A 25698-nucleotide genomic window follows, 5' to 3' on the forward strand; every position below is an offset into this window, starting at 1 on the left:
TGGTGATAAAGAGGGCAGGCAAGAAAGCTCCTAGGAAGGCAGAAAACAGAAACACAGCATTTTTATGGATGAATGAGCTTTTATGCAGTTGCTTTTAAAAGGCGAAATTATATGGCCATTTGCACTGCCTCTTGATTGCTCAGTGCACCAGCTATTCTTTATGCCGCATGCCATTTGCTGTCTTGTATTTAACTTTGCAAAATATTCTGGGATGCAGTTTGCACAAAGGCGCCTGTACTAACACATCTGTACTGTTTTGTACTCTTAGATGGGGGTGAGATTTCCTCCAGGGGGGCTCATTAGCTTCCAGTATTTCTTGCCCTTATTTTATGCCATTCTGGGTTAGCTGAGCTCTAGACTTGAGTATGACAGATGGCTATTCTGTTGCAGCCTTTTTTGGCCCTTTTTCTCCCCCTCTCATGCTATGGCCGCAACATAAGCTTTGAAGGGTCATTAACTAAATCATTGCATAGAAAAATCCTTTGGGAGCCAAATTCACCTCTGGCATAAGTGGCTGCAATTCCCTTGAATTCAGAGTAGGCTTTACTGCTTGACATCAGGGGTAAATTTTTGCAATGTAGATATCAAAATGAACAGTACTAAGGCATAACGGAGCGGCTTCTGTCCCAAAAATGACCCATTCTTGTGCTTGGTTTGGCTTGTTGACAGTGCTGCACTCCATCCTTGCATATTAAGAGCCCCCTTTTCTGTTTGCTTTGGTCCTGGGACCTTCTTTTCTCCTCCCTGTTGTCTTCTTTCCAAATCCCTTTAGATCTGCTTGCCTGCAATCGGCATGCTCCCTTAAGCTGCATGCTCCCCGCGCTCCGTGCCCTCTTTGCAGCCAGTTGTGCTGAGTCCTTGCAGTAGACGTTGTTGAGACAAAGCCAAAATAACTATCCCAGGATGATCATTGCCACTAAGTCTTAGGAGGTTGTGGAAGATGTAGACCAAAGGCCACAAACTGTGTCTCACAGCTATTGCAGTCTAGGACTCCCATATCTCCCTTATACCAGGGAGTGGAGACAGGGAGGACCCGTGGAAGCCTGGCTTACATTAATATTACAAACCTGATGTATTTTCAGCAACAAATACACAACTCTTGGCTGTATTTAGAGCTTCACAACCCTTCTGGAGGGAACAAGTTGTGTCAGCAGCCCCTGCGTTGGGTGGACACAGTAGAAGTGCAGGTTGGCAAAGCCTGAACCGATCGACTCTTATTGGCAAGGAACTATTTTTGGGAGCCAATGATGAGAACACCCTGTACTGCTGCAAGTTTGGCTCTGCCTTGCAAGGTTATTATCTGGGAGTTTAATCAGAGTCTGTCAAATGCATGGAGTGAGCAGCTAGTGTCTTAAAGGGTGCGTTTTGTGCTGGGACAGGGGGAAGGAGGGGTGGGGAGAGGGGCTTCTGCGGTATGAGTGGAAGAAAATAGAAATCCGTTTCTTGAGTTTCTTCTATTTTTTCTTTTGCGATTAAATATATATAAATGACTTAAATAAATTCAAGACAGACTTCCCACATCTCTATGATCTTGCGGTGGCCAGGCAGAGGCAAATCTGTGACACTGCAGACCTCCTGTTTTCCCTTAGCCTCGGGGGTCCCTGAGCCCTCTGGGAACAAGCTCCGTTCGAAGAGATCGCTTTGCCCTCTGTCGAGATGCAGCCGGACCTCCTTGGGATGAGATGCGGCAGCTGCTCGTCAGTGCAAAGCCATTCTAACCGGCAGTTTAGGAAACAGGTGAAAATGGAGGGGTAATTAGAGAGACAAAGACTGTAATGAATAGCACTCGGGTTGCAATATGGCTATCATTCTCTGTCTTGCAAAAAAGCAGCCCTGGTTAGTTTGATTGATGAACCGCACAGAACAAGCTTATGGTTATTTTGATTATTTGTATTACTGTAGTCTCTGAAAAGGCCTGCCGTTAACCAGTGCTTCATTGTGCTGGGAGCTGCGCAGGGAGACCTAGATGATGGCTCCAGCCACTAAATGCTTACTGTTAAGTATCAGCTGAGAAAACACGGTCACGTAGACAGATGAGAGGGTCAGTGCACAGGCAAGTTAAGAACAGTAGTAAATATCCAAGATTTTCTTGCTGTGCATACTTTAGGGAAAGTCTGTAAAGACATGGCATATTTTATCTGCGGATGGCAGTGAACATTTTTGCATTGATCTGCTAGGGGAATAAGAGGGGAAAATGGGTGAGTATTTCTAAGTTTTGTGGTCTGTAAATTTAGCATATCAACAGCCTGACTGTTGCAAATTGTCTGCAGCTATCTGGGCAAAAGAGAGACTAAGGGTAGGGTATGAGGAAAAGCAATGACATAACTTCACTGGTAGTCATGGGACCCCCCTCAAGAAGACGGCCAAAACTGAAGAAAGCTATGTGGGTCTCTGAAAAGCTACTGAAGAAAGTGGAGCAGGTCAGCATTCACATCTTGTTACTGATTGAGGGATTAGAGGCATCAAGTGGCTTGGAAAAGAGGCACTTGATGCAGCTGAGAAGGGAGGCAAAAGAAGACTGAAAAGAAAGGGGAAAAATTATATCAGGCAAATGATCTCTGAAATGGCCTTTTGAATGGGGGTGGGGGGCTGAGGGGCGTTTGTCACAGCCAAAGGGAAAAGACGTTAGAGTAAGGGAGAGAGCAGGGCCATGATATTCTGTGAAGGGCAACGCACCTGGGTCCTAATCCCATACCTCAGACCTGCATCATTGACGCCAATGTGGAGTCAAGAACCTGGCTGCATTCCCCTCCAAAAAGTCAGTCCGTCCAGCAGCAGAGTTTGCTTTCTGACACCCAGGAGCCAGAGCACAGAACTCTCCTTCTCTCAGTCCTGCTGTGCTGCTTGCTGTACATCATCAGACTTCTGGGTTTTGGAGATATCTTGTCGAGCTTTCACATGAGACGTGACTTTTTCTTAACCAATAAGATCACGGGCACCTCTGACCACAGCTTTACAATGTCACAGTTGCAGAAGTACAGGAAGCAGAAAAAAATTCTTAGATGCAGGTAGTTACACGCATAGTGAGTGGAACAGGTGAGCCTGTCAAAAATCCTGGTTTGTTCTCTATATTAGTGTCTGCGTTTTTTAGGAGAGAGAATTCTGTAAAGTGAGAAATGAAAGACCCGGAAATATACACATATTTACTGCGGTGCTGACAGGCAGTGGTAATCACAGACAGGGAGAAGGTGATAGGTGGAAAGGGCTTGATGCCACAGAGAAAGCAAACTACAAGGAGGCTGACAATGCAGCAGCCACTTTGGGGAATCATCAGCTGTGACGGCTGTGTGGGGTGAAAAATCCCAAGGGATCCCTACTGCGCAAATGCAGTTCTACTTTGACACCTAGATGAGTATTTGTGGGAAGGGTGTTTTCATTTTCCATTCTGCTTACAGAGAAGTGGGAATGGATGGAAGGAATAGGCCGGTCTCTCATGTTCAGTGGTACACACCACCTACTGCTGTGGTGGATACTGCTGGCTCTTCTCTTCGAATTTCTGAGAGACAGGGTGCTTCTCCCTGTAGTGCAAGAACGCTGCCTAGGGGAGGACGTACATTTCTTTATACTTATTGCACAGAGTTCAGGTGAGAAACCATCCCCCCTCTCATTCCTGTTGAGCACACTTGTTTGCGTATGTGCTAAGGCTGGGGTTTTTGATGTCCATATACAGAGTGGCTATGTTATTTTCTTATTATCAATAAGGAGCTTTTTCCCCAAAGTGTCTCCCTTCCCCAAAGGAGACTGATGTGGAGTAGGGTAAAACGGTGATAAAAACACCCTGCTGAGGCAGAAGAAAACATGCAGAAATTGCTGAAACACAGGGAAGAATTGTCTTTGGCTGGTTGCATTCTCTTTGGACCCAAAGCTGTCATTGACGACTTGCTTCCTACCACAACTCGAATAGCAGCCATCATCTTTGTACCTAGAGGAGGAAATAAAACCAGCGAACTTGAAAGGGCACCTTCCCTGATCTTTTTGGCTCTCTGGGGAAGTTTGGAGATCTCTTTAAGGAAAGATCTCCAAATCTTTCTGAAGTGTCACCCTCCAACAGCTGTGTGCCAGTACCCAAAAAATGCCCTACTCTGACCATACAAGTGGTCCTTCAAGTCTGCCGGTGCCCGCTGTGGTCTCTGTGTGTATGCCAGAGTGTGCTCCCACAGCTCTGCAAAAAAATGGCTCTTGACTGTACTTTCTGAGGCCTTTTTAGCTCTTCTGGATATGTTGGGAAGCATACAAATAGTGTGTGGCTTCCTGGGGTATGGCGTATTTTATATGGCTATTACCCCTCAAACTACAATCTTACATGGGTGGTATAAATGGCCAATTTTATACCCTATTCCATATAATACCCACTTTCAAACCACTGTTTCTTAAGTAGTCTAGAAAAGATCCAAGCTTTATTCTTTAGTGTCTCATAGGGATGTGTGAAATCTGTAGTGCTGCATGGATGTAGACACAAATGATTCTGCATGGGTATAGGATCCACGAGCTGGTGAGCCTGGAAGGAGCCATCAATATGATAGCAGCCTCTGCCAAGCCACGTAGCAGGGATGAAGGTGGATGAGTGGCTGCAGGGTTTTGGAGAGTGGCTAGCTGTCCCTTCTGGTGCCCAGCTCAGGCGGCAAAGGAACAGCCAGGACCAGGGCTCAAGCCTGGCCTCTCTTTGTGACAGCCCCAACCAGTCCCCAGAAAGGAGCCTCCAACCTGCTCCTGGGCACTTGAGGCCTCTTTCTGGAGTGTGACAACAAACTAGGAGAACAACAGAGCAACTAAAATAAAAAAGACTCAGCATTAGAAGTACAGTTATTTATCTGTGTCTTTGGTGTCTCAGTTAAAGGCTCTTTCCTCTGCTAGCCTCCCAATAAGGCACATTCTTGGTTTTCGGATTTGTGCAGCTGTACTAACAGTCCCGTGTTATATCAGCTCTGGTCTCAGGGTGAAAAGCACCTGCTGTGCTGGCTGGGTCAGGGAAGAGGAGGGAATGGTTGTGTTTCCAGTTCAAACTCTCGTCATCATTTGTCTTCTCCCAACCCTCCAAGCCATGCCTCTGTTCTTTCCCCTCTGTGCCCTGAATTCTGCAGCCAAGTCCCTTGTGTGCTTTTCTGCATCTTCTGTGGTTTAATGGCTACTTAAATATTTATTTATGTAGAACTTACCCCTGGGGAATGTCTTATGAACGCAGAGGAGGGGTATCGTGAGAGAAGGAGGGAGTGAGCAGTCCCTAGATGGCTCGCTATTGTCTATTGCTGAGAGGCAGAAACTGCACAAAAAAGCCTTGTCCTGCAAAAAAATTAATGTACAAAAGAACACACTCACATGTGTGCACACAAACACATGCTTACAAACAATAAATAGGCAACTGAACACAAAGAGAAAGAAAGCATTTGCACCAGTCAAGTGATTAAAGACCCAGCTCCACTCAGTCACGGAATTTGCTTTATTCTGACCCATAGGACACCAGCATTTTTACAGACCTGCCATCGAGAAAATGCTGCAGGGAGATATATAAGAAGGCAGGTGTGGTCTGAGATGCTGCATGCGAGAACAGGCTACCGTGAGTTGAAGGACAGGCTGCATGTCATTGGGAAGACGAGTTTCCCGAGGTTTGCAAATACACTTGAATTTGCCCATTGATTTAAGTGTTAACAATCTCTTTGTAGATAGCACGTAGGAAAATCTGGAATCTTTTTGCTGTTGTGATTGATATTGCTTGAACTTTAATCATATGCAAGAGGCAGCTCAGCTTGTTGAATTCATTAATTGCTAAGGCGTAACATATTCACTTAATTGGATTCTCTGCTAGATAGAGACGTATTTATATGTATTTGTATATGTGCTTAGTGTATATATTTAGCTCCACAAAGACTGATATTAATGGAACGTTAAGGTTGCCTGGTGAAATAATCAGCAGACTGGAAGGGATAAATGTTCAGTCGTAAGCACGATCTTTTCTGTCGCAAGAAGGGTAAGGCCTGGCTTACTGGATATTCTTGGCACAGCAGAAAAGCGAGCGGGGCTAAAGTTGGCACTGGGGCAAATTTGCACTTGTACATGCTTTGGGCTGGCCGTGGGGCTGCTCTGCACCTGGTAGGCTACCCTACCACCACCCCGAGTGCCTGTCTCATCACTGAGGAATGCCGATCAGCTGGTCCTTCTCCAAGGCCGTTTCTCCTACCCAGGTCTGAGAGGCTCCTTCCATTTCCTTGTGCAAGAGCAGCACTGTCTTGGAGAGCCACAGCTCTTGGCCACAGCTGGGGAACATCCTTGGCGGAGGGCTCTGAGGAGGGCAGAGCAGGAGGAGCGGTTGCAGCCTCCCTCCCACCCACGTCTCACCTGTGTGTGTGGTGACCTACTGCACATGGCAACCTGGGGGGGCAGAGAGGCTGCTTCAGAGCCACAGGGGAGAGCTGTGGCCTGGGGACTCAGCTGATGGAGCTTTATGTTGAGCATGGGAGGTGGGATGGGTCTGCTTCCTGGAGGCTGGAAGAGGCAGGGCTGAGTGCCGCTGTGCCAGCTCCAGCATCACTGTGCTCCCTCTTCCAGGAAAGGTATCTTCAGAGAGCCAGGAAAGACAGATGCCTGGTCACTTGTGCCACTTCAGCTTCCAGAGAAGCTGGAGAGAACTCAAGAATGTGCTCGCGAGCTTTAGTTAATCTCCTGATCCCAAACTAGTCTTTAGCGAGTACCGTATAAAATCCCGCTGTTCCTTTTACAGCTGTCGATCCACGTGCCTGACCTGCTGTATTGCCGCTCTGTCATTAATCAGCACGATTTCCACTGCTGACTGCCGGCGCGCATGGCTGCTCTGCAGTAACCATCACCCTTCTACAGCAAAGCTCCTTCCTCTGAGGTGGGGTGTGAGGGTGTTGTAGGTGCAGCCCCGAGCTGCACGATCCCCTCTGAGGTGGATGAGCGGAACTGTAGTGACTTTTGTCATTGCTCCAAGCTGTTAGGTCCCTGTTCATCCCCCTTGCAACGTGGGATGGGTTATTTAAGAGCCTTTTACAGCGGGAAAACTGAGCTTCATAAAGCTTCAGTGGCTTGCTTAAGGTCACAGAGTAAGCACAGAACAAAATTACAGCCAGCACTTGAGTCTCTTCACTCCTGGGCATTTGGGGAGAAAGCATCTGCGCTCTGTACAGCTGCTGCAGCTGCTTAGGGCAAGTTTGCCCTGTGAAACCCGGCTACGCGTTGCCTGTGCTGGCGTAGGCTTGCGATGGTGAACCCACGCTGTGCAGAGCAGCACCACAGGGACGCAGCAGCACAGCGTGGTGCAAGGCAGCTGCGTGAGCCTGGCAAGCTGCCTCGGCTCTCAGCTTAGCCCTGCTGGGCTAATGTGGCTAGACAGCATCAGGACCATAACTGGCTTGGTGTCCCCATGCCATCTACCCCCATCCTCAGGCTTCTATGGTAAGGTTACACAGGCCAGACCAGCTCGGTCCTGTCCATACCTCCCGTGCAGACCAGCCCTCTCTCTCCCTTAGCCCCTTGCAAGTATATTGCTGCAACGTGAGAAACCTGCCTGCAGTGTAATCTGCCTGATCAGTGCCTTCCTTTCCTCTCACCTTCTGGACACCACCACCACCATGAAGGACCTGCCAGCTTCACCCTCTTCCACCCCTCTCCAGTGCTCCCTCCCAATTTGGCTTCTACTTTCTTTGCCTCGTTCAGCCCCTTGGCAAGGTCAGTGCTGCTTCTTTCGTCATAAAATGGGATTGCATAATCTCTACATTGGTTGATTGGTTTGCTGTCCATCACCATTTCTTTATTCCACTCTTCTCTGCCAGAGCTTGGTGATTCATGGATAACTCTTTCTCCATCTTCCCTGATATTTTCTTGGCCCTTCTATTGGTTTTGTAAGAGTTCGTGCACATTCAAGCTGTATAAGCAATTACATACAGAAAATAAAAGAACAGTGATTACATTTTTAGCTTGTGAAGTCAAGCTAGGAAATGCCAGTCTGGTTTCCCAGGCCACCTTGATTCTGCTCCTTCAAGTTTCTTTGCAGTACAAGGATTGAGGCAGGGACCCCATGGAGAGAGTTGCATGCACTCATTAATTAGTACTCAAATCAAAATGTCCACACACAAGTGGGATGGAAGAAAGGCTGAAAAGGAAACGTAAACCTTCCATTTCCTAATATTTCAACCTAAATAAAGTTCCTGTAGTGTTGTTTGCTTTATGTGCTCTTTGTGTGTGTGGATTGGTTTGTTTTTAAGGGAAAACCCAAAGTCTTTTCTGCAGAAATGTATTGTTCATTCTTACGCATGCTGAGCCTTCAGCACTGAGTCTCTCTGCTCAACCCAGTGACTAACCTGTACTTGTTCCACCGACAGTCATGACAGCTCAGACTGGTTTCCCTTTCTTCCGTTTCCTAAATGGTGGAGTGCAAGTGACCTTTTCACAGTAAGGTACATTTGAAAGATAGAGGAGAACCTGGGTGGTTTGTCCACATTTTGTGGGCAAAAGCCTGATCGGGCTTTTGCCTTTCTCTTGCTCTGCCAAAGCTGAGGTGTTCCTTGTACTGACTGTGGTACTGGTGGCGATATCCCCACTGATTTACTGGGTTGATGGGTTTAGCTCTTAAAACGTTTATGCTCAGATGCTGTTTGGGCTGTCTGCCAGGATTTCTGCAAGAAAGTGACAGAAAAGAAATGATGATTATTTAACAGTTTATAATGCAGTTAAGAGTGAATGAAATTTGATGGGCCAAAGTAAAAATCATGTCCTTAGCCTCAGGGTTTTTTTCCTGCTGACTTTCAAATGCCTGTTGCAGAACATGGAGATCTTGGCTTTTCTCAGGGAACTGGCCTGAAGACTCTTGTAATGGAAAGCGTCAGAGAACCTAATTAACAGACTTGCCACTTACTCCCCTTATAATAGAGGTAACTACACATTATACACACATTTAAATACCCATATGAAGTAATCCAGCTAATTCCAGGCTGCAAAAAGTCATTTCCATGTGTGGACTTAAATGTGCCACAGAAGACCTTTTGCAACCTGTTGAGAGCCTTACCTTCATCTTATGTCTCCAAGACTGCTTCTGTCGTGCCTGTTCTCCTGCTTTTAGGCTGTAGAAAGGGAGTGGCACAAGATCTGCTTTGCGTTGACATGTTTAGGCACAAAATGACAGGCAGATGTTTGAAAAATAGGTGTGCCTGAGGTCCATCAGGGCTGAGAGAAGGTGAGGATTTTATCTCCCTAAGGCCATGCTCCCAAGAAAGCAGTCCTTGGCTTAACCCTTCTATGCTAGCTGTGGTTGACAAATGCATAGCTACCTCTCTCCTTCCCAAATCACTGATTTCAAGGTTACCTCTCTATCCCTGCTCAGGTCTGATTGTACTCCTTTTGCACAGAGATGACTTACAGCCCAGATGGCCTCAGCTGGGCCCTTGGCAATTCTGCCTGGACTCCAAGCCCAGATCAGCTTAGGATAACTGCTGCTGGGGGTACCTCTGTGTGTGTGTTTGTGTCTGCACCTGTGTATGGGATGGGAAAGGAGCAAAATCTTTGGCAGAGCCTCTCTCTGCTACTCACAGAGTACTTGCTGGCTCCAGCCAGCGTGGCAGTAATGCAGACATGTGCAGTGAAGCAGCTGTCCCGCTGGTGGCTTCTGTCCAAGGGTCAGGGCTTCTCTGTAGGGTGTAGGTAGAGCTGGCGGGTCTTGTCTAATGCTCTGCCCAAACGCAGCAGGGCACTGTGGTTTTCAAGCAAAAGCCCAGCGCTTGGCTGTCACAGTCGATCAGGTGGGGGTCCTGCAGCTGGTGGTCTCTCTTTCTGGAGTCCTCATTCACCAGAGAGCCTGAAGCATGAGCTCCTAAGGCAGGAGTCTCCAGCTGGGGACTACAGCCTATACCAGGTCCTGGGAGCCCTGGCAGCCTGTCCCGTGTGATGGGTTGGTCTGCAGCAGCATGGACAGAAGTACCCTGGCAATGCTTGCTGCTGGCAGAGATGTGTGGCGCTGACACAGCTCTGGTTTGGGACAGCACTTCATTTCAAGACAGAGGTGAGGCTATCATTTGGGCACTGTTGGGATGGGGACAAACCACCCCACCCAGCTCTAAGTCAGTTGGGAGCTGAGATGGGGGAGAAATCACACCATGAGTTACTCCCCCATCCGTGTGGGTTTCTCTGCTGCTTGCACTGGTCTCATTCCTGCAGCTGGTCCTGGCACAGGGGTAGCAGGGCAGCAGACTGAAGACATGATGGAGGCAGTGGCGAGGAGACAGGCCTGTGCAGTGGGGACCATGTCCATGAATGCACATGAGCGATGGGGGGCACGACCGTGGATGGGTGGGACGCAGAGTGCTGATGAGCCGGGGCATGAGGTACCACCGTCCCTTTCTGCTGACACAGGTGAGGTGGGGGCTGTCTGCTGCCTGTGCTTCCCCCCCCCTCCCCCCATACCCCGTCCCCTGTGTTTATTTGGGATCAGCTGAGTGAATAAAAGAAAGAAGAAGGGAGGGAGAAACTGAGTCAGAGCATGAGGTTATCTCCATGCCTTCTCCATAGGGACAGGCAAGGGAGACTGTGGATAAGAAAAGGCCCACGGATGCCAGAGAGCAGCCCCTTACCACACATTGGGTAGAGGGATAGCAGCAAGGGCGCCCCTGGTTGCCCCTATCCGACAGCCTTCTTACTATCTGGCCCCTTTGCAAAGCTGAGTGAAGAGACCTGGCTGAGAACCAGGATGCAGAGCAGATCTGGTGTTTCTACTCATTTTGGAGATCTGGTGACAACTTGGAGCCGGGACAGCAACCGAGACAAGTGGCTCGGTTGGCTACACCTTGGGACGGCCCCGGTGCAGTGCACAAGGCGCCCTGCATGTGGCAGGTTGGGGGGAGCATGCAGATGTGCACACCGAAGGTGTGGAGATGGTGGGGCTGGCTGTGGCTATGGCAGTGTGAATCCAGGGCCAGGATCCGGAAAAAGGGTGTGCAGCGGGTGAGGACAGCATTTGCAATCACCTGTCCAGAGCTCTCAGTGGTGGGAGAGGAAAGGAACAGAGGCGTGCAGCTCTGTAACTGCCTTCCCTGAGATCTTGCTCCCAACATGGGCAGTAATTCCTCCGGAGGAGGCATGTTCCTCCCCTTTTCACCAGCGAGAGAGGAGCCGGGCACGCTGCATCTCTCTGCGGAGGGACGTGTGTGCGGCTGTGCCTGCCTGTGCCTCTCTCGGCAGGAGTGCATCTCTGCACGGGGGCAATGCGGGGCTGCTGCAGGGAGGGCAGGGGCTCTAGATGGTGTATTCAGGATGACGAGGTGTTTCACCTGCTGCGACACCCCCCCGTGAAAGTTGAAAGATCTCTCTGGTATTCTCGGAGATGCTTTTCAAAGCAGCGCCTTCGGTCTTGCTTGCACAGCTCAGAAAATTGTGAGGATTAGGCAGCCCACCCTCTCTCTCTTCATGTCGCCTCCTCTCCTAACCCTGCCGGGGCCTGCTTCAACATTTAGCTTTTTCTCAGCAAAAGGAAACGTTTTTGGCCTTCCTCTGGATCTGCATTTTTAAACATTCCTTCAGCCTCAGGTCCCAAGAGATGCTGGGAGAGATATTCACTCTGTGTAAAGAGTAGGTGTCACTGCACAGGGGAGCACACGTCGGGGTGTTGTACACCGCTGTACAGGACTGACTAACCAGCTGAAGCCCTAAACCATCTCTCAGACTGCGGTATGAATTGGCAAGCCCATCCCTCCCACTGTGTAACATGTTTTAGGGGGAAAAAAAAAAGTCTGAGTGAAAGAAATGAAAGCTCAGCAAAATGCAAACCCAAGCCCAGCGCTCAACAGGGAAAGCCAAGGGGAAAAATCATTAGATAGGGCATTACATGCATGGACACGTACTGGATGCAGACACACACCTGCACAATGCGGATGCTTTCCTAGAGACCATGAAATGCTTTCATAAAGCATTTAGATGCCTATACATGCATGTAAAAATACATTTTTCTTTAAAGCTTTGTGAATCCCGAACCCCCTGTGACACAAAACACGCAATCTTACAGTATCCCTGCTGCATTTTCCCCTGCCCCGCGGTTCTGCAGAGGAGAGCAGTAGAGATGCTCAAGGTGAAGCCTTCTTTCACCTTAGATGAGCAAGGATAGGGGCAGTATAAGCTCCTGGCTTCAGCTATTATTACCAGACCAGAATCAGAATAGGCTGATGTTGCTGGAGTTCAGGGCATTGTATTAAGCGTCCCCCTCCTCACACAGAGTCATTTCAGAAGGGCATGATGGCTCTCAGGGTATAACATTATTGAAGTAAGAGCCTGAGTCAGGTGCTGTCACTGCCTGTTAGCTGGAGGTGGTTATGTTGGATGGTACAGTCGGTCTGCAGTGTTCGTTAAGATAGATTTTTTTTTTCCTAATCCTTCTTTCAAAATCCTAACACCTGGTTTGCCCCCCTAGAAGCTATGCTTTGCTGAGTTACATCCTCCAGCCTACTGAGATCACAGCCCACGCTACCATGAACAGCTTCCTCTAACCTCTCCCCTTATGTCTCCTAATCAGGCCTGTGCTAATTGCAGTCTGCATTTCCGTAAATCATGGTCATGTGTACATCAGGTAGCACTGAGGACCTTGAACAAATATGTCTCCCTGGAAACGATGCTGCTCCTGTGTGAGCCAGCCTTGCCTGCATGAACCACTTCCTGGGCTCCCGAGTTAACACTACCACCAAGAACACCACCACCTCCCAGAGGGAGTTATCAGGTGATTCTGGCTGTTTTTATGCCTGTAGGAATTGCTTGATACCTTCTGGTTTGGAGGAATGATTTACCAAGGCAAACACTTTGGCATTCTCACAGCTCTGACCTTTCTGTGACACGAGTGGAGCTCCATAGTTCACTGACTCTGCAGAAGTCAGAAGCGCTCAAAGTATATCTCATTAACCTTCTCAAGCTAATCACGGTGGGGGACAGGACCTCAGCAACTGCAAAAAGCATATAAATGCAGCAGGAAGGAAATATTTCAGCAAAAATGGCAGGAGCTGTGTAAATGCCAGACCTCAGTGAGCTGGGAGACCGTGTTTCTGCAAAGAGCTTTTATTCCCAGAATGAGTTGTAAAGCAAGAGCAAGTACTTCACCCTGTCTGTATTCTAAACCAAGCATCTCTCTGGCATATGCTAGGTGTTGTATAAATATAGAGGGAAGAAAATTCCACCATCTCCTGCAGCCTACATGTTTAATTGAAAGGCTATTAGAAGCAATTCCTGCTTCTGCAGGTGCAGTGAAGAAAGCAGCCTTCCCCAGGTGGCTGTGGAAGGTGAACTTGAGGTTCAGGAAGGATTGTTGTTTCTGTGTTAATTAATTTTGCATGTGGAGCATTCACAACCATTTCTTGTCTGCTTTGGCTGATGTGGCTAATTAATCACCTTAAGTGTCTGTAAACAGGAGATTTTTGCTCTCTGTGGCATCTCTTCTCCACCTGCTGTAGACCAGCCTATGTGAGGACACAGACCTGTAGCATCGCAGGAATTATACATTTGGTAATGGCTGTGATGTCAGCACTGTAAGTGTGAGAGTCATGAGTTAACCAGCTTGGATGAAGGCTAAGAGTAATGTTCTGTTCTCAGGACACTGGAGAAGGTTTGCTGCTGAACAACGCAAGTATGAGCCTAGGAGGTGGAGATATTAATAACAAGAGTCTTTCTGTTCACATGGGTTAGCTGGGGGGCAAAGATATAATGATTATGGCTGAGTTTTGACATCTGCAGGCTGAAAAGTCAAGGAGGGCCCTGAAGATGATCAGAGGGCTGGAGCACCTCTCCTATGAAGACAGGCTGAGAGAGTTGGGGTTGTTCAGCCTGGAGAAGCGAAGGCTCCAGGGAGACGTTATAGTGGCCTTCCGGTACCTAAAGGGGGCCTACAGGAAAGATGGGGAGGGACTTTTTGTCAGGGAGCATAGTGATAAGACAAGGGGTAACAATTTTAAACTGAAAGAGGGGAGATTTAGATTAGATATTTAGGAAGAAACGATTTACTGTGAGGGTGGTGAGACACTGGAACAGGTTGCCCAGGGAAGTTGTGGATGCCCCATCCCTGGAAGTGTTCAAGGCCAGCCAGGTTGGAGGGGCTTTGAGCAACCTCATTTAGTGGGAGGTGTCCCTGCCCATGGCAGTGGGGTTGGGACTACATGATCTTTAAGGTCCCTTCCAACTCTAACCTTTCCATGATTCTGTGGATTCCTCCTCTTGCTTCTGCTTACTTAAGGCCACTGGACTGGAAAGGCTCGTCTGGTCCCACCTGTGCTGCTTTAGGCAGCAACATCATATAGCCCTATACAAACCAATGTTCTTCTTCTCAACCCCATTTTAGTTGTTTTTACAGCTCCTTTTGGGCAGCTGTTCCAGAAGTTCTCTCCTCTGATGGTTAAAATCCATCTTATTTTCAAGGCAAATTTCCTCACAACCAGTTGTTCTTGTACCAACATTGTTTTTCTGCTTAAAAAGCCCTTTTCCTCCTCCCTTGTGTATCTGTCCCCCCTTTATTTATACAGAGCAGTCATATCCCCTCTTGGCTTTCATTTATCTAGGTTAAACAAGCTTTTTAATCTCCTTCTTGAAGGCAGGCTTTCTGTTCCCCTAATCACTCAATCCAAGGTTATTTCTGATAACTAGCTTTTCTGTAAGTTTCCTTGCCGCTTTGCCCAAACCGAGTGTAAAACAGCATGACCTATTGCCTGTTGAGTAATTTTGGGGTGAAGAAATGTGTCAACTATCAGATCCAGAAAAAAAGACATCAGGGTACTGCTGTTAAAATTTGCATTTGTTCTCCACCTTATCTCTATGAAGCTAAAGTCTCCCGTAATGACTTAGTTCCCGATATAATTTCTCTTTAATAACAGTAATGACATCTCTATCCAGACTGAAAGCCAAGCCTGTGGATCTACAGTAGGTCTCTGTAGTTCAGTCCTGGTGGAATATCTTGCACCAGCCTTCCAAAAATCTCTCAGTCCCAGGTGATTCCACTTTATTTATGCATGATTTATTTCTTCACAGTCTACTGCAGCTTTAAGGTTACAACAGCATCCCCCAGGTTTACCTTTACTTTTATGTACCCTGAGCAGTGCTTACTTCCATTGGCAGTGTCCCAGTTATAATTGCTATTTCTATGGTGTTTCTATTATTCCTACAGTAGCCCTTTTCAGGTCCTGCCCAGTTGTTCTGGTTTTCCCATGTCCTCGTTCAGGATCTGTACGTATTGTACTGACAAGGCTCTTACTTCTCCCTGCTTCCCAGAGGGGTTAGGTATGCTTTTCCATCAGCTATGTTACCAATAACACTGCTATTTTCTGCCCGCTGCCCAACCTTTACCTTTTCTATATTTGATCTTCCCTTTGTCGTGTATTAAAATCAGGTGTAAAAGTTACATAAGCTTTTTCCAGTTAACTCTCTGACAGCAAAGATAAAAGACGGGAAGTTTTCACATTTACACCACTCACAGGTACATGCTGTATATGTTCTCTCATCTAGCTCTAGACACATGTGTGTGTCTCCTCATTTCCATACTATTTGTGAGCCTTGTGGCCTTTTCTGTATTTATCTGCCCAGTGCATCCCAGAAGTGAAAACATACCATTATCTCCATTTTACGCAATGTGGAGTGGAGGCACAAGGGTGCAGATTGGATTCCAGAGGTCCTGGGTGGAATAGGGAATTTCTGCCTTCTAATCCATGCTCTGTGTTATTGCTTTAGTGCTTCCCCACTGGAATGAACAAGTCCCTCAGCTCCTGGAAAAAAAATGGTGATAAGGGAGGAAACATTGAACTTTGGGGGAAATGCAGAAAGCAATTCAAGTCCTAAGTGAGTTTGGGATGGTCCTTCTTTTATTCTGTAAATGAAACCAAATCCCTTTTGTTCCTTTTGTGTTTCTTCTATACCAGAAGTGACAGGAAGTGAGAGAAGATTTTAAATGAAAAGAGAGTGGTGCAAATGGGAGTCTGAATGAAATAAAAACTGTCAAAAGACTTTGCCCAGATGTAGTTCTTCTGCGGCCTGTTGAAAAACAAGCACCTGAGATTGCCTCTGAACATCTTGCCTAAGAATTGTATCTGAACATTGCTGGTTTTATCCAGAATTGTATTCTCCTGCTTAGTCCTTGGAAGACAATTTCTAGGAATTTTTGTATTTCAAGTACGTTGACATTCGTTAGAGATTTCTCCAGATGCTCTTGTGTTTTGAAGTCCTGTCTTGGCATACTAGGAGGAGCTCGTAGATTGGCTTCTGCCCTGGCTGGAACAGGCAATTTTGGAAGTTCATGGGAGTAGCTTGTACTTATCTGTACTACCCATCTGTGTAAAGATTTCGTAAATGGTGAGACTGGGTGCTGGTCATTTGAACAGGTGGTTGCTTTTGCCAATGTGGCATATAAGATATCCACTGAATGAGACTGATAGCTCCGCTGTGTTATAAATATCTTACTGACCTGATAACACTGAAAAGAGCACATGTAGAAGAATAAGGAAATATCAGGAAAAAAACCCTTTTTAATGGGAAGGATACTTAAACACTGGAATAGACTGCCTGCGGAGACCATAGGCTCTCTGTCAGCATAAGGACAGGTTAGACAAACATGTGCCACAAATGGCTTTTACAAGCCTTAGCTTCCCTTGGGAGTAGGGAAAAGCCTCTGTTAAGAATTAGTTTCAGGGAACTAATATGATACAGCTTTCATTAAAGATGCGCATTAACATACTGCAGAACACTTTTATTCTGGCTGCATTATACCACGGTTAAGGCAATTTGCCAGCCTGCTGGAAGGCTTTCAGAAGGCTCTTCTCACTTATTTTCCCCCTTGCATAGGCAGTCTTACCTTTTGTCTGCATGGGGCAGTTTATAGACTTAGGCAAACCAATAGCATATATGATTAAATTTTGTTCTACAATAGTTCTCACTTTCTTTCTTCACAAATGTATTGGACTTTTACTTCCAACAGCTTGTTGTCCAAAGTAAGATCTTATATTTAAGGTAAAAGTTAGCTGCTCCCCTCCCTCAACACCTCCAAATTCATTCCCAAACCAAAGCGGTGTTCCTTTCTTGGTAAGATCAGGTGTGATACAGACAGGACAAGGGAAGTTAAGGTGCTCTGGCATACAGAAACGTACCTAGGGACTGGAGAATATGGTTAGAAAGAGGGTTTTAAAGATCCCTAGCATCCTTACTTTTGCTGATTCTGTGACCCTCCAGGGCTCCTGGTGGGAGTTTGGATGACTAGACTCTGATCGGAGAACGCTCAGTGGGTCTCGAAACTGCAGGGTGACAAATACGTAGGATGCCTGGGATGGTTTATTTTTCCTCTTTTTGCTGAGGCAAGCACTGAGCAAAACCTAAGTAATAACAGTTCACAAGCTGTTAATACCAAATACCCTGAGACTTCAGAAGTGCCTTGCTCTTCTCTGCACAGCTTGGCAGGTTATATTCTTTAAGAGTAGGCATCATTACCTGGACAAATCTGTGACATTTAATTCTGTTGTTGCTAACCTCTGTCCCCACAGTGAATCGCTCCTTCCCTCTCATGGCAGATGATCTAGCTTACAATGCACGTTTGTATTTTCTTTCTCTTGCATTGTCTCTATCCTCTGCACATGTGAAGTTTCTTATTATCCTTGCTGTCCTTGCCCCCATGTTACTTAAGCCCTCTCTTCTTTAACTGCATGCATGCATGTTTGACCCTTGCATGCATGGGTGGGTAAAGAAATCTGCCACCTCTTAATTCACAAAGCTTTTCTGACTGTTCTTATTCACATCTGTACCCGTCTGCAAGTATACAACATGCCTAATTGTTCCAGTTAGCAATGAGGAGTAATATTTGCACGTATTCTTGAGACACTCCATAGTTAACCTAAAAATTTAGGTCAGAACATTCCCTCACATCCTGTTTTTCCTCTTTTTTGGACAATTTAGAATTAGGAAAGGACGTGTACTACTGTATTTGCAGGTTAGGTGTTTCAGTTCACAGGAGGCTGTGGCAAGACTGTCATTGTTATCCTAATTTCATAATGTTGTCTGTGTAGTACAACACTGTGAAACGTGCCTGGCACACAGCCTTATGAACTCCCTTTTCTGTCCCAGAGAACTTCTGGGTAATTACGAGTTGGGTTTGCCTATCTGATCTAATTTATCACTTAGGGGTTTATATCATGCCTATTACTGTGATATCTAAGTGCTGCTGAGATACTGCAAGATGTCTCTTTCATCAACCACTTATTTCTATGGTAAGTTAATGTTACTGAGCTGAAGTCTGGGCTGTTCCGTGCTGCATCTTAATCACTGGTCCCTACTGAGCTCCATGTGTGCAGTTATTCTGCTTGTCTGGTGGCTTCACTGAACTGGTTTGCGGGATTTGAGCTCAGTTACTTGAGGGCTAAAGTTGCACTGCAGAAACCTCTGGCTCAGATGATGATAAATTGACCTGCTTGGTCAACGAGTGGGAAGTCCAGGGCTGAGCAGACCCAGGGTAAATGTGCTCCTTATTCCCTCAGAAACGCACTCTCCGCATCCAGGCTTAGACGTTACCCAGAGTACAGACCCTTTGCTGCCCTAGACAACACTACCTGTCTTTTGTGGACAAAAAGGGCCACCAGTTCTCAGGGCTCCCAGTCTGCCAGCTTTCACCTGCTGCTCAAAGTGTATTTAAAAATCAAAACAACTCCTCCCTGTCTGCTGAAGTAACAAAAAAATAAAAAAGAAGAGAGAAAAAGAAGAAAAATAGCTGGTACTCTGCTTGCTGGTCCAAGCAGCGTGACTCCATGGGTGGAGGGAATATTAGGGGCAAGCTCACCTTGGCATTTTTTGCCATCTGCTGGTCATAAAGGCCCTTGGGAAGGTAAGACAAGCTGCCCGGCTGCTTCACCCTCTTCTTAAAGAACACACTGCCTTTCCCTCACTGGTGTGCTGTGTTCATGCTGCAGGGATGGATGGGGAGGCTGCTGTCTGTGGGTGATTTCTTCTGCCTTTCTTCTTTCTCCACAAGCCCCCAGAGTGGATTTGTCTTTCATGGCCAGATGAAGCATTTGTTTGTTTGTTTTGAAGGTGACAAGTGTTTTATGTGAATTCTAGCTGCTCTCAAATGCCAAACCCCAGCTGGGCTTTGAGTTTCACAGAATAACTGCTGGCACCTAATAAGCCTCTAATAAGTGCTTCTCCCTCCCGTCCTGTCATTTAAATAAATAAATGACTGAAATTTGGGGGTGGTGGGAGGAGTGTTGGACTGCAGTGGAACGAAGCTTTTGTGTTTACCCACCAAGCAGGTACACTGCTAAGAGCAGTCGTGCAAGCTTCCCACACACCAACACTGCCTCTGCCGTCAAGTCAACATGTCTCAGCCTTGGCCTGGAGGGCTTTCTTTGAGGATCGTGCAGGAAAGTTCTTTCTAAAGCCCAGTTAGTTTCTTGCCCTCTCAGCTTCAGCTGCCAGCCAAGGTGCTAATTACTGTCAACTGTAATGGGAGGAATTGAGAACAAAGGCAAGACTTTGATAGTTGAAAGCATAGTTGATGTTCAGGTTTTTTCTTTGCCTGTAATTTTTGCAAGGAATGGTCTACCATGGGCAGTGGCTGTGCTACATGTATTGTCTCTTCAGGGACTGGGGTGGCTTCAAAACAACTTTTATTCGTGGCAGTAGGTATAAGGCAACTGAGTCCCACTTCCCTTTTCTGACTGCTGAAGATAATGATCTCTGTCTGCTTACGAAATGGAAAATGAAAAGATATACAATTGCAGCATATCTTTATGAAAAAAATAGCCAGATTAAAAAATCATAGATGCTCTTTGATATTATTTCTCATGTGTCAGAAACACAGAGCAATTCCTTGTTTCCAGCTAAGGTATGTAACCAAGTCATTGTGAAAGGACGAGAGCAGGTATTTCAGTAAAGCCTTAGCAGGGGATAGCAAGAACTATTGTTAGCAAGCACCTCTGTCCATGTTCTTCTCCTGTGAAGACACTCCTGAAAATGCAGAAAGCGCCCTCCTCTGTTGCCTGTCTCTTGGAAGAACTCAGTCCTGACTAGGAATGGGCAACCTTTTCCCAGAGTAAGGAGTTATTTCTGGACAAAATCAAGTTTGGCCAAAATGAATCTCTTTCTTTGATGAATTTCAATGAAAACAAAATGAAGGCAAAACTTTGAAAGAATAAATAAGTTCTTATTTGACTTTTTCAAGTAAAGTATTTCAGTTTCTGTTTCAAAATGACATTTGTTTCAGTGTTTGTATATATTTCTCCTCTTTTTTAGCAGGAAAAAAATATTTATTGTGGCTAGTAGGCTGAAGTCAACATTTCAGGAGACAAGCTCTGTTCCTGTTGTTTGGCTGAGAAACTGGAAATACATGATGCCTGTTTGACTGTGGTGATGGTATCCCCCAGGTCATCTGCTCACTCTCCCATAGGGTGAGAGATGAGACAACCCAGACATCTTTCTTGTTCCCCACTTCCCCCTGGTTTGAACCCACTTACTCAGAGCCTTTTCCTCAGAAATGTCCTCACCTTACATGACCCATGAGCTTGGGTACTCCAGAGTGGTCTTCCTGCCAAGGCCTGTGGGGGCTGTGGTTGATGTAGAAGGATGGGGCAGATAGAAGTCTATCTTATCTTCTGTGGTTTGTGTCTCCACAGGTGGGGAAATGGAAGGAAAAAAAGTTGCAGATGAAGTATTATGTGTGGCCCCGCTTTGAGCTGTATCCTGACTCTGAGGAACGTGAGGACGATCACCTGAGTATCGTGACCTTGGAAGAGGCACCGTTCGTCATCGTGGAGAATGTGGACCCCCTAAGTGGCACCTGCATGAGGAACACGGTCCCTTGCCAAAAACGCATAGTGACCGAGTATGCACCCCTGGGTTTTTCTCCTCCTATTGGGCTCTGCCTTCTCAGCAGAATGTAGAGAGTCTGTTGGGACAATACCATCATACCCTGATAATCCTTTTTAGAATAGTCACCTCTGTTCGCCCAGCCTGGCCTGTGTCCATTCATGACTGGCCCCTTTAAGCAAATCATTGTAGTGTATCCCTTCACCCTCCAGCACAGATAGCCCAAATGAAATTCTCCACGTTATATTGTGGGAGGGGGAGTGCATACTGACAACAGAAGGGAATTAAGGGAGTTTTCCCCAGTCTTTTAACCCGTTATTGTTGTGACGGTTCAGGAACAAAACCGATGAGGAGCCAGATTACATGAAGAAATGTTGCAAGGGGTTCTGCATTGACATCCTCAAGAAAATCTCAAAGTCTGTCAAGTTCACCTATGACCTCTACTTGGTGACTAACGGCAAGCATGGAAAAAAGATCAATGGGACGTGGAATGGAATGATTGGAGAGGTCAGCAGCAAAGGGAGGGCATGGTGGGCTTCATCCCTGGGCTGGGTGACATGGGTCAGGTCTGGTCTGTCATCGTTATTGGCCCCCCTTCTGGGGCTGGGACAGAGGTGACTCTATATAAGTGGTTGCCCTGAATTCTTTCTGGGCACCAGAATTAATCTGCTCTGACACTCTGACCATGACTGCCTTTCCTGTTGGACAATTAATTATTATTCTCTATAGTGTCACAAATTTTGGCTTCACAGTCAAAGAAAGAGGGTGATAACCATGCACCAGAGAGGCTGCAACCTAGATTACACTTACATCATATATAAGGTGCATACAGAATGAAATAAGACTTTGCAGTGTTAGAGGGAGGAGAAAGCAAGGACAAAAAAATGAGATAAGACGTCTTCTCAGTGGATGATGTGTTTATCCTAAGACCTCTGCGGATTTATTTTTTATACACATACTAGCTTTGAGGGGAAGATTAATGTCTATAGATTTCCTGAAAGAAGAAGGTGTCCTGATGAAAGATTAGAAAGGAGAGATGATAGAAACAATATAGGGAATGGGATTACAGGAGTAAAAGGACTGTGTGGAAAGGCAGGAAAGTGAGAAAGGGCTTGACTGTGGTGCTTGAGAGGTGCCTTGGGTCTGTGTGTGATCTCTTCCTTTCCTTCCTCCAGGTTGTCACCAAACGGGCCTATATGGCTGTGGGATCCCTCACCATTAATGAGGAGCGATCAGAAGTGGTGGATTTCTCAGTGCCCTTCATTGAGACGGGAATCAGCGTCATGGTGTCACGTAGCAATGGAACTGTCTCACCTTCTGCCTTCTTAGGTATCACTTTAATCTAAAATTAAAACTTCACCTAGTGTTCATGAAAAATTAGGTGAAGGTTGCTTGTGATTCTTAGCCTGAAAGTCCCTTCTTGGGAGTACCTGTGGGACAGGTATATAAAAATAAACTGTGATGTTTTAGTTCTAAATCCCAAGGAAGCAAAATCCAGCCAAATGCAAACAGGCACTGCCTAGGAGTTCCAAGGCATTTCTCGGTGATTGTATGCCTAATCCTGGCAAAGAATGGTCTCACTCAGAGTTGTCACCTACGCTGCAGCACGTGGTTTCCCAGTGACTCAACTAATAGCATGTTCAAGGAGTTTAGGCCAGAAGAAAATTGATTCAAGCCTTGTAGCTGGTATGCCATAGTACTTAGTGATAACAATTAGCAATAAATTGTTGCACTTTGAGAGACATTATTTGTAAAGGAAGTATTAACTTGACCCTCCCTTGACAGAGCAACTGGTAGAAGTTAGAGATCTAATAGAGCTTTTCAAGAACAGTTGAGCCTTCAGTTCTGTGCTGACACTGTGACTTCCAGTAAAGTGATTTCTAACGTCCTTCAGTGGTGGAAGGTGATCAGAGAATGCAGAAATGATACTGCATTTCCCCAAGACATCCATGCCTTCCTAGTATCTACTACTTTATAAAATTCTTTATGATGCAGCAAGCACAGTATATGAGTTATATAATTACTGTCTGCCAGCATCATGAGAACATTTACAAACAGAAATAACTTTATATGGGTAAAGAAATTTTTCCAAACCTCTTTAAGTAGGAGTTTTGTGACTACTCACTCTTCAGGAGTTTTTGCCTTTAGCCAAGTCCACCAATATTGCTGGGATATGTAAAACCAACGATAAAGTTAACTCCAAAATTTTAAATTGTAATTTAACTGAGGTTGCAATATTAGCTATAGTCTGGAACAAAGTTCAGAGTTTCTTTGATCTGGTTCAGTCCCATCTTTATTTGTTCAGGCTTGGAGAAGGAAAGAACCTGGCAAAGATTAAACACTTGCAGAATGCGAATGCTAACATTTCTAGAATGAGCCAGAGTTCCCATTGCTACAGGAATGGAATAACTGAAAAAAATACTATCATTATGGTTGAACCTTAGAAATTTGGAGATGCTCTTTGGCTCAACAGCATCTTGAAAGTTGGATGCTTGTCTGAAACTCTGCCAGTTCTGCTTGATTTTCCCCACTCTCTCCAGATGGTGCTGGAGGACTTCCTGGGAACAATTTTTTATCAATGCATTTTATTTTATCAATGCATGCCACAATGGCTGCATGTAGTTCCAGATGGAGCCATGTGTCACAAATGTAACAGTGAGAAGGAATGCAGTCATTACAGAGATAGAAACTACACTTCTCCCAATTTATGAAGTTTTTCAGACTTAAGTGGAAGGCTTTGTTGTAACTTACGTTTTTCCCCAGCCCAGTTTGCCCCACACTCTCACTGGGGTGCTCTGGAGAGCAAAGAAGGTGAGGGAGGGGTGAGGTGGCATACCAGGTCTTTCATCGTGGTTTTCTCTTCCTCTCCAGAGCCTTTCAGTGCTGATGTATGGGTGATGATGTTTGTGATGCTGCTTATCATCTCTGCGGTGGCTGTCTTCGTCTTTGAGTACTTCAGCCCTGTGGGCTATAATCGGTGCCTTGCTGATGGCAGAGGTAAGGGGAGTCCCTCCTTGCCATGATCCTCTTTCGCTTCCAGTCCCAGCTCCTTCATCGGTGTGTTTCCTTTGCTTTGAACATGGTATGGATCTACCCCTCTCTGAGCTCTGCATTCAGACTAAAGAGGGCAGGGATGAAGGTGGAAAAAAGGCTCTGAAGAGAGCAGATGTGTTTAATGGGTAATTTGCTTGGCTTGGGAGATGGAGCTGTGTTGCCTTTCATCTCTAAAGCATGCACCAGCTCCAACTTGTTTCTCATTGAGGGAAAATTGGTCCTGGTAGCTGGGGCTGGCAGTGCCCACGGTGCTGCGCTCTCTGAGGCAATCAGAGGGCTCAGCACCGTCAGTCCGTCCTTCAGTGCTACATCTCCCTGGAGAGCGAGCCACTCCCAGCATAGCGGTATGCCCTCCGGACTCAACATCTGTCACCTGGGCACGTCCCTCCCTGTCTTGGCTCTCTGGCTTGCTAAGGCCAACTGGGAAAGTGGGAAGCTCATTTTCCTGGGAGTGGGTGATGGATTATTTTGCGAGGGCAGCAGGAAAGATGGGAACAAGTGAGTGCCCCATCTCTGTGGTTCTGATCTTCAGAAGACAGCCTGATGAGTTAAAGAAAGGATGCACAGGCAGCCTAGAAGACAGCCATTTTTGCCTTATTGGCATGAAGACAATTCGCAAGTTGAGCCCTCTGTCATCACCGTATCTTCAGCCCCTGATGAATTGGCCTTTCAAATATTTCTGGGCTTATTGGTCTGTTCAGAATAGTGGGAGAGAGATAGTTATTGGAAAATGCACCCATTTGCTCCCCAATCTAGTGCTTTGAGTGAATTTATGCCATCAAATTAGAGAGGAGTGAAAAAAAAACCCCACATATATGGGGAAGTGGAGAACTTCTCTCTTAACATAGAGCTGTGGAGGGTCTTTATGGCAACTGATCGTAACCACGTGGATCTGTGGACACAAACAAATACTGGTAAACCTTTGAGTCTCTTAGATATTAATACAGAAGTGGGAACTTGAAGCAGTTCTTAGTACAGGTGTGCAGTTACGGAGTTAAGTTAGCTGAACTGCAGCTCCAAGTATCAATATTTCTGAGTAATTATGAACAGTATTGCATGATCAGGCAGATATAACGTGAAGCTATAGAAATCTGCTGCAGAGACTGCAATGCTTGTTTGGTAACACACACTCTAGCTAATGTTACTTTGGCTGCATTTGAGCTAGTCTACAATAGTATACCCCTGCCTCCCACACCTGCATTTTCTCTTTACAGACACCAAGATTTTCTCTCCAAGGTTGGGTGGGCATGCCCTCATCTAGCCGCTAAATGATGGTGGGTTGTTGTTAGGGCAAATAGTTGGAGAGCTCAGAAGAATTCTGGGTCCCTGGTTTGGATCGGAGGCTCCCACTGCTGGCTTGGTTTGTGGCTGACAAAGTAACTGTGAAAGCACATGGGGCGATCCATGGAGAGAGGAAGGCTTCAAGGAAAGAACTTCGCAAAATTTCCTTACACCTTACAGTTCTCACCGATGATGTGCAGGCCTTGCACCTGTGTGTCTTAGGACTCATTAGGTAGAGAGGGATATAAAGCTACCATTCCAGCATGTAAAAAGACAAGGACTGCCAAACTATGTTTCTTATAGCAACTTTATCTCTTTGGCATCTAGAGGCTCCAGTTTTCCCAGGTGATGATTCTGCTTTGAACTTGGTGTGCAGTTCCCAGGTGCAAAATGAGCCCCTTTCACCTTTCAGTTGTAATTAGAGTAACACAGTTAGTGCTTTCAGATTAACTATGCTATTCCCTGCTCAGGGGCTTGGAGAGGACTGTCAAAACTTGCTTCCCTTTTATTCCCTCCTCTGCTGGAGCCAGGCTTAACCACGGGCAGCAACAGTTGGCCTCA

General features: G+C 46.2%; 1 protein-coding gene across 3 annotated transcripts in view; it reads left to right on the forward strand.

Moving 5' to 3' along the window:
• GRIN2B (glutamate ionotropic receptor NMDA type subunit 2B) overlaps nt 1-25698 on the forward strand; it is a 210756-nt gene that overhangs the window by 157775 nt on the left and 27283 nt on the right. For all 3 annotated transcript variants that reach the window (XM_063322603.1, XM_063322602.1, XM_063322604.1), the window contains 4 exons: nt 20610-20818; nt 21138-21309; nt 21978-22131; nt 23674-23799. In XM_063322603.1, coding sequence (XP_063178673.1) covers nt 20610-20818; nt 21138-21309; nt 21978-22131; nt 23674-23799 — 661 coding nt within the window. The remainder of the gene's footprint in view (nt 1-20609; nt 20819-21137; nt 21310-21977; nt 22132-23673; nt 23800-25698) is intronic.

Source organism: Chroicocephalus ridibundus, chromosome 1 (genome assembly GCF_963924245.1).
Source record: "Chroicocephalus ridibundus chromosome 1, bChrRid1.1, whole genome shotgun sequence".
NCBI lineage: Eukaryota > Metazoa > Chordata > Aves > Charadriiformes > Laridae > Chroicocephalus > Chroicocephalus ridibundus.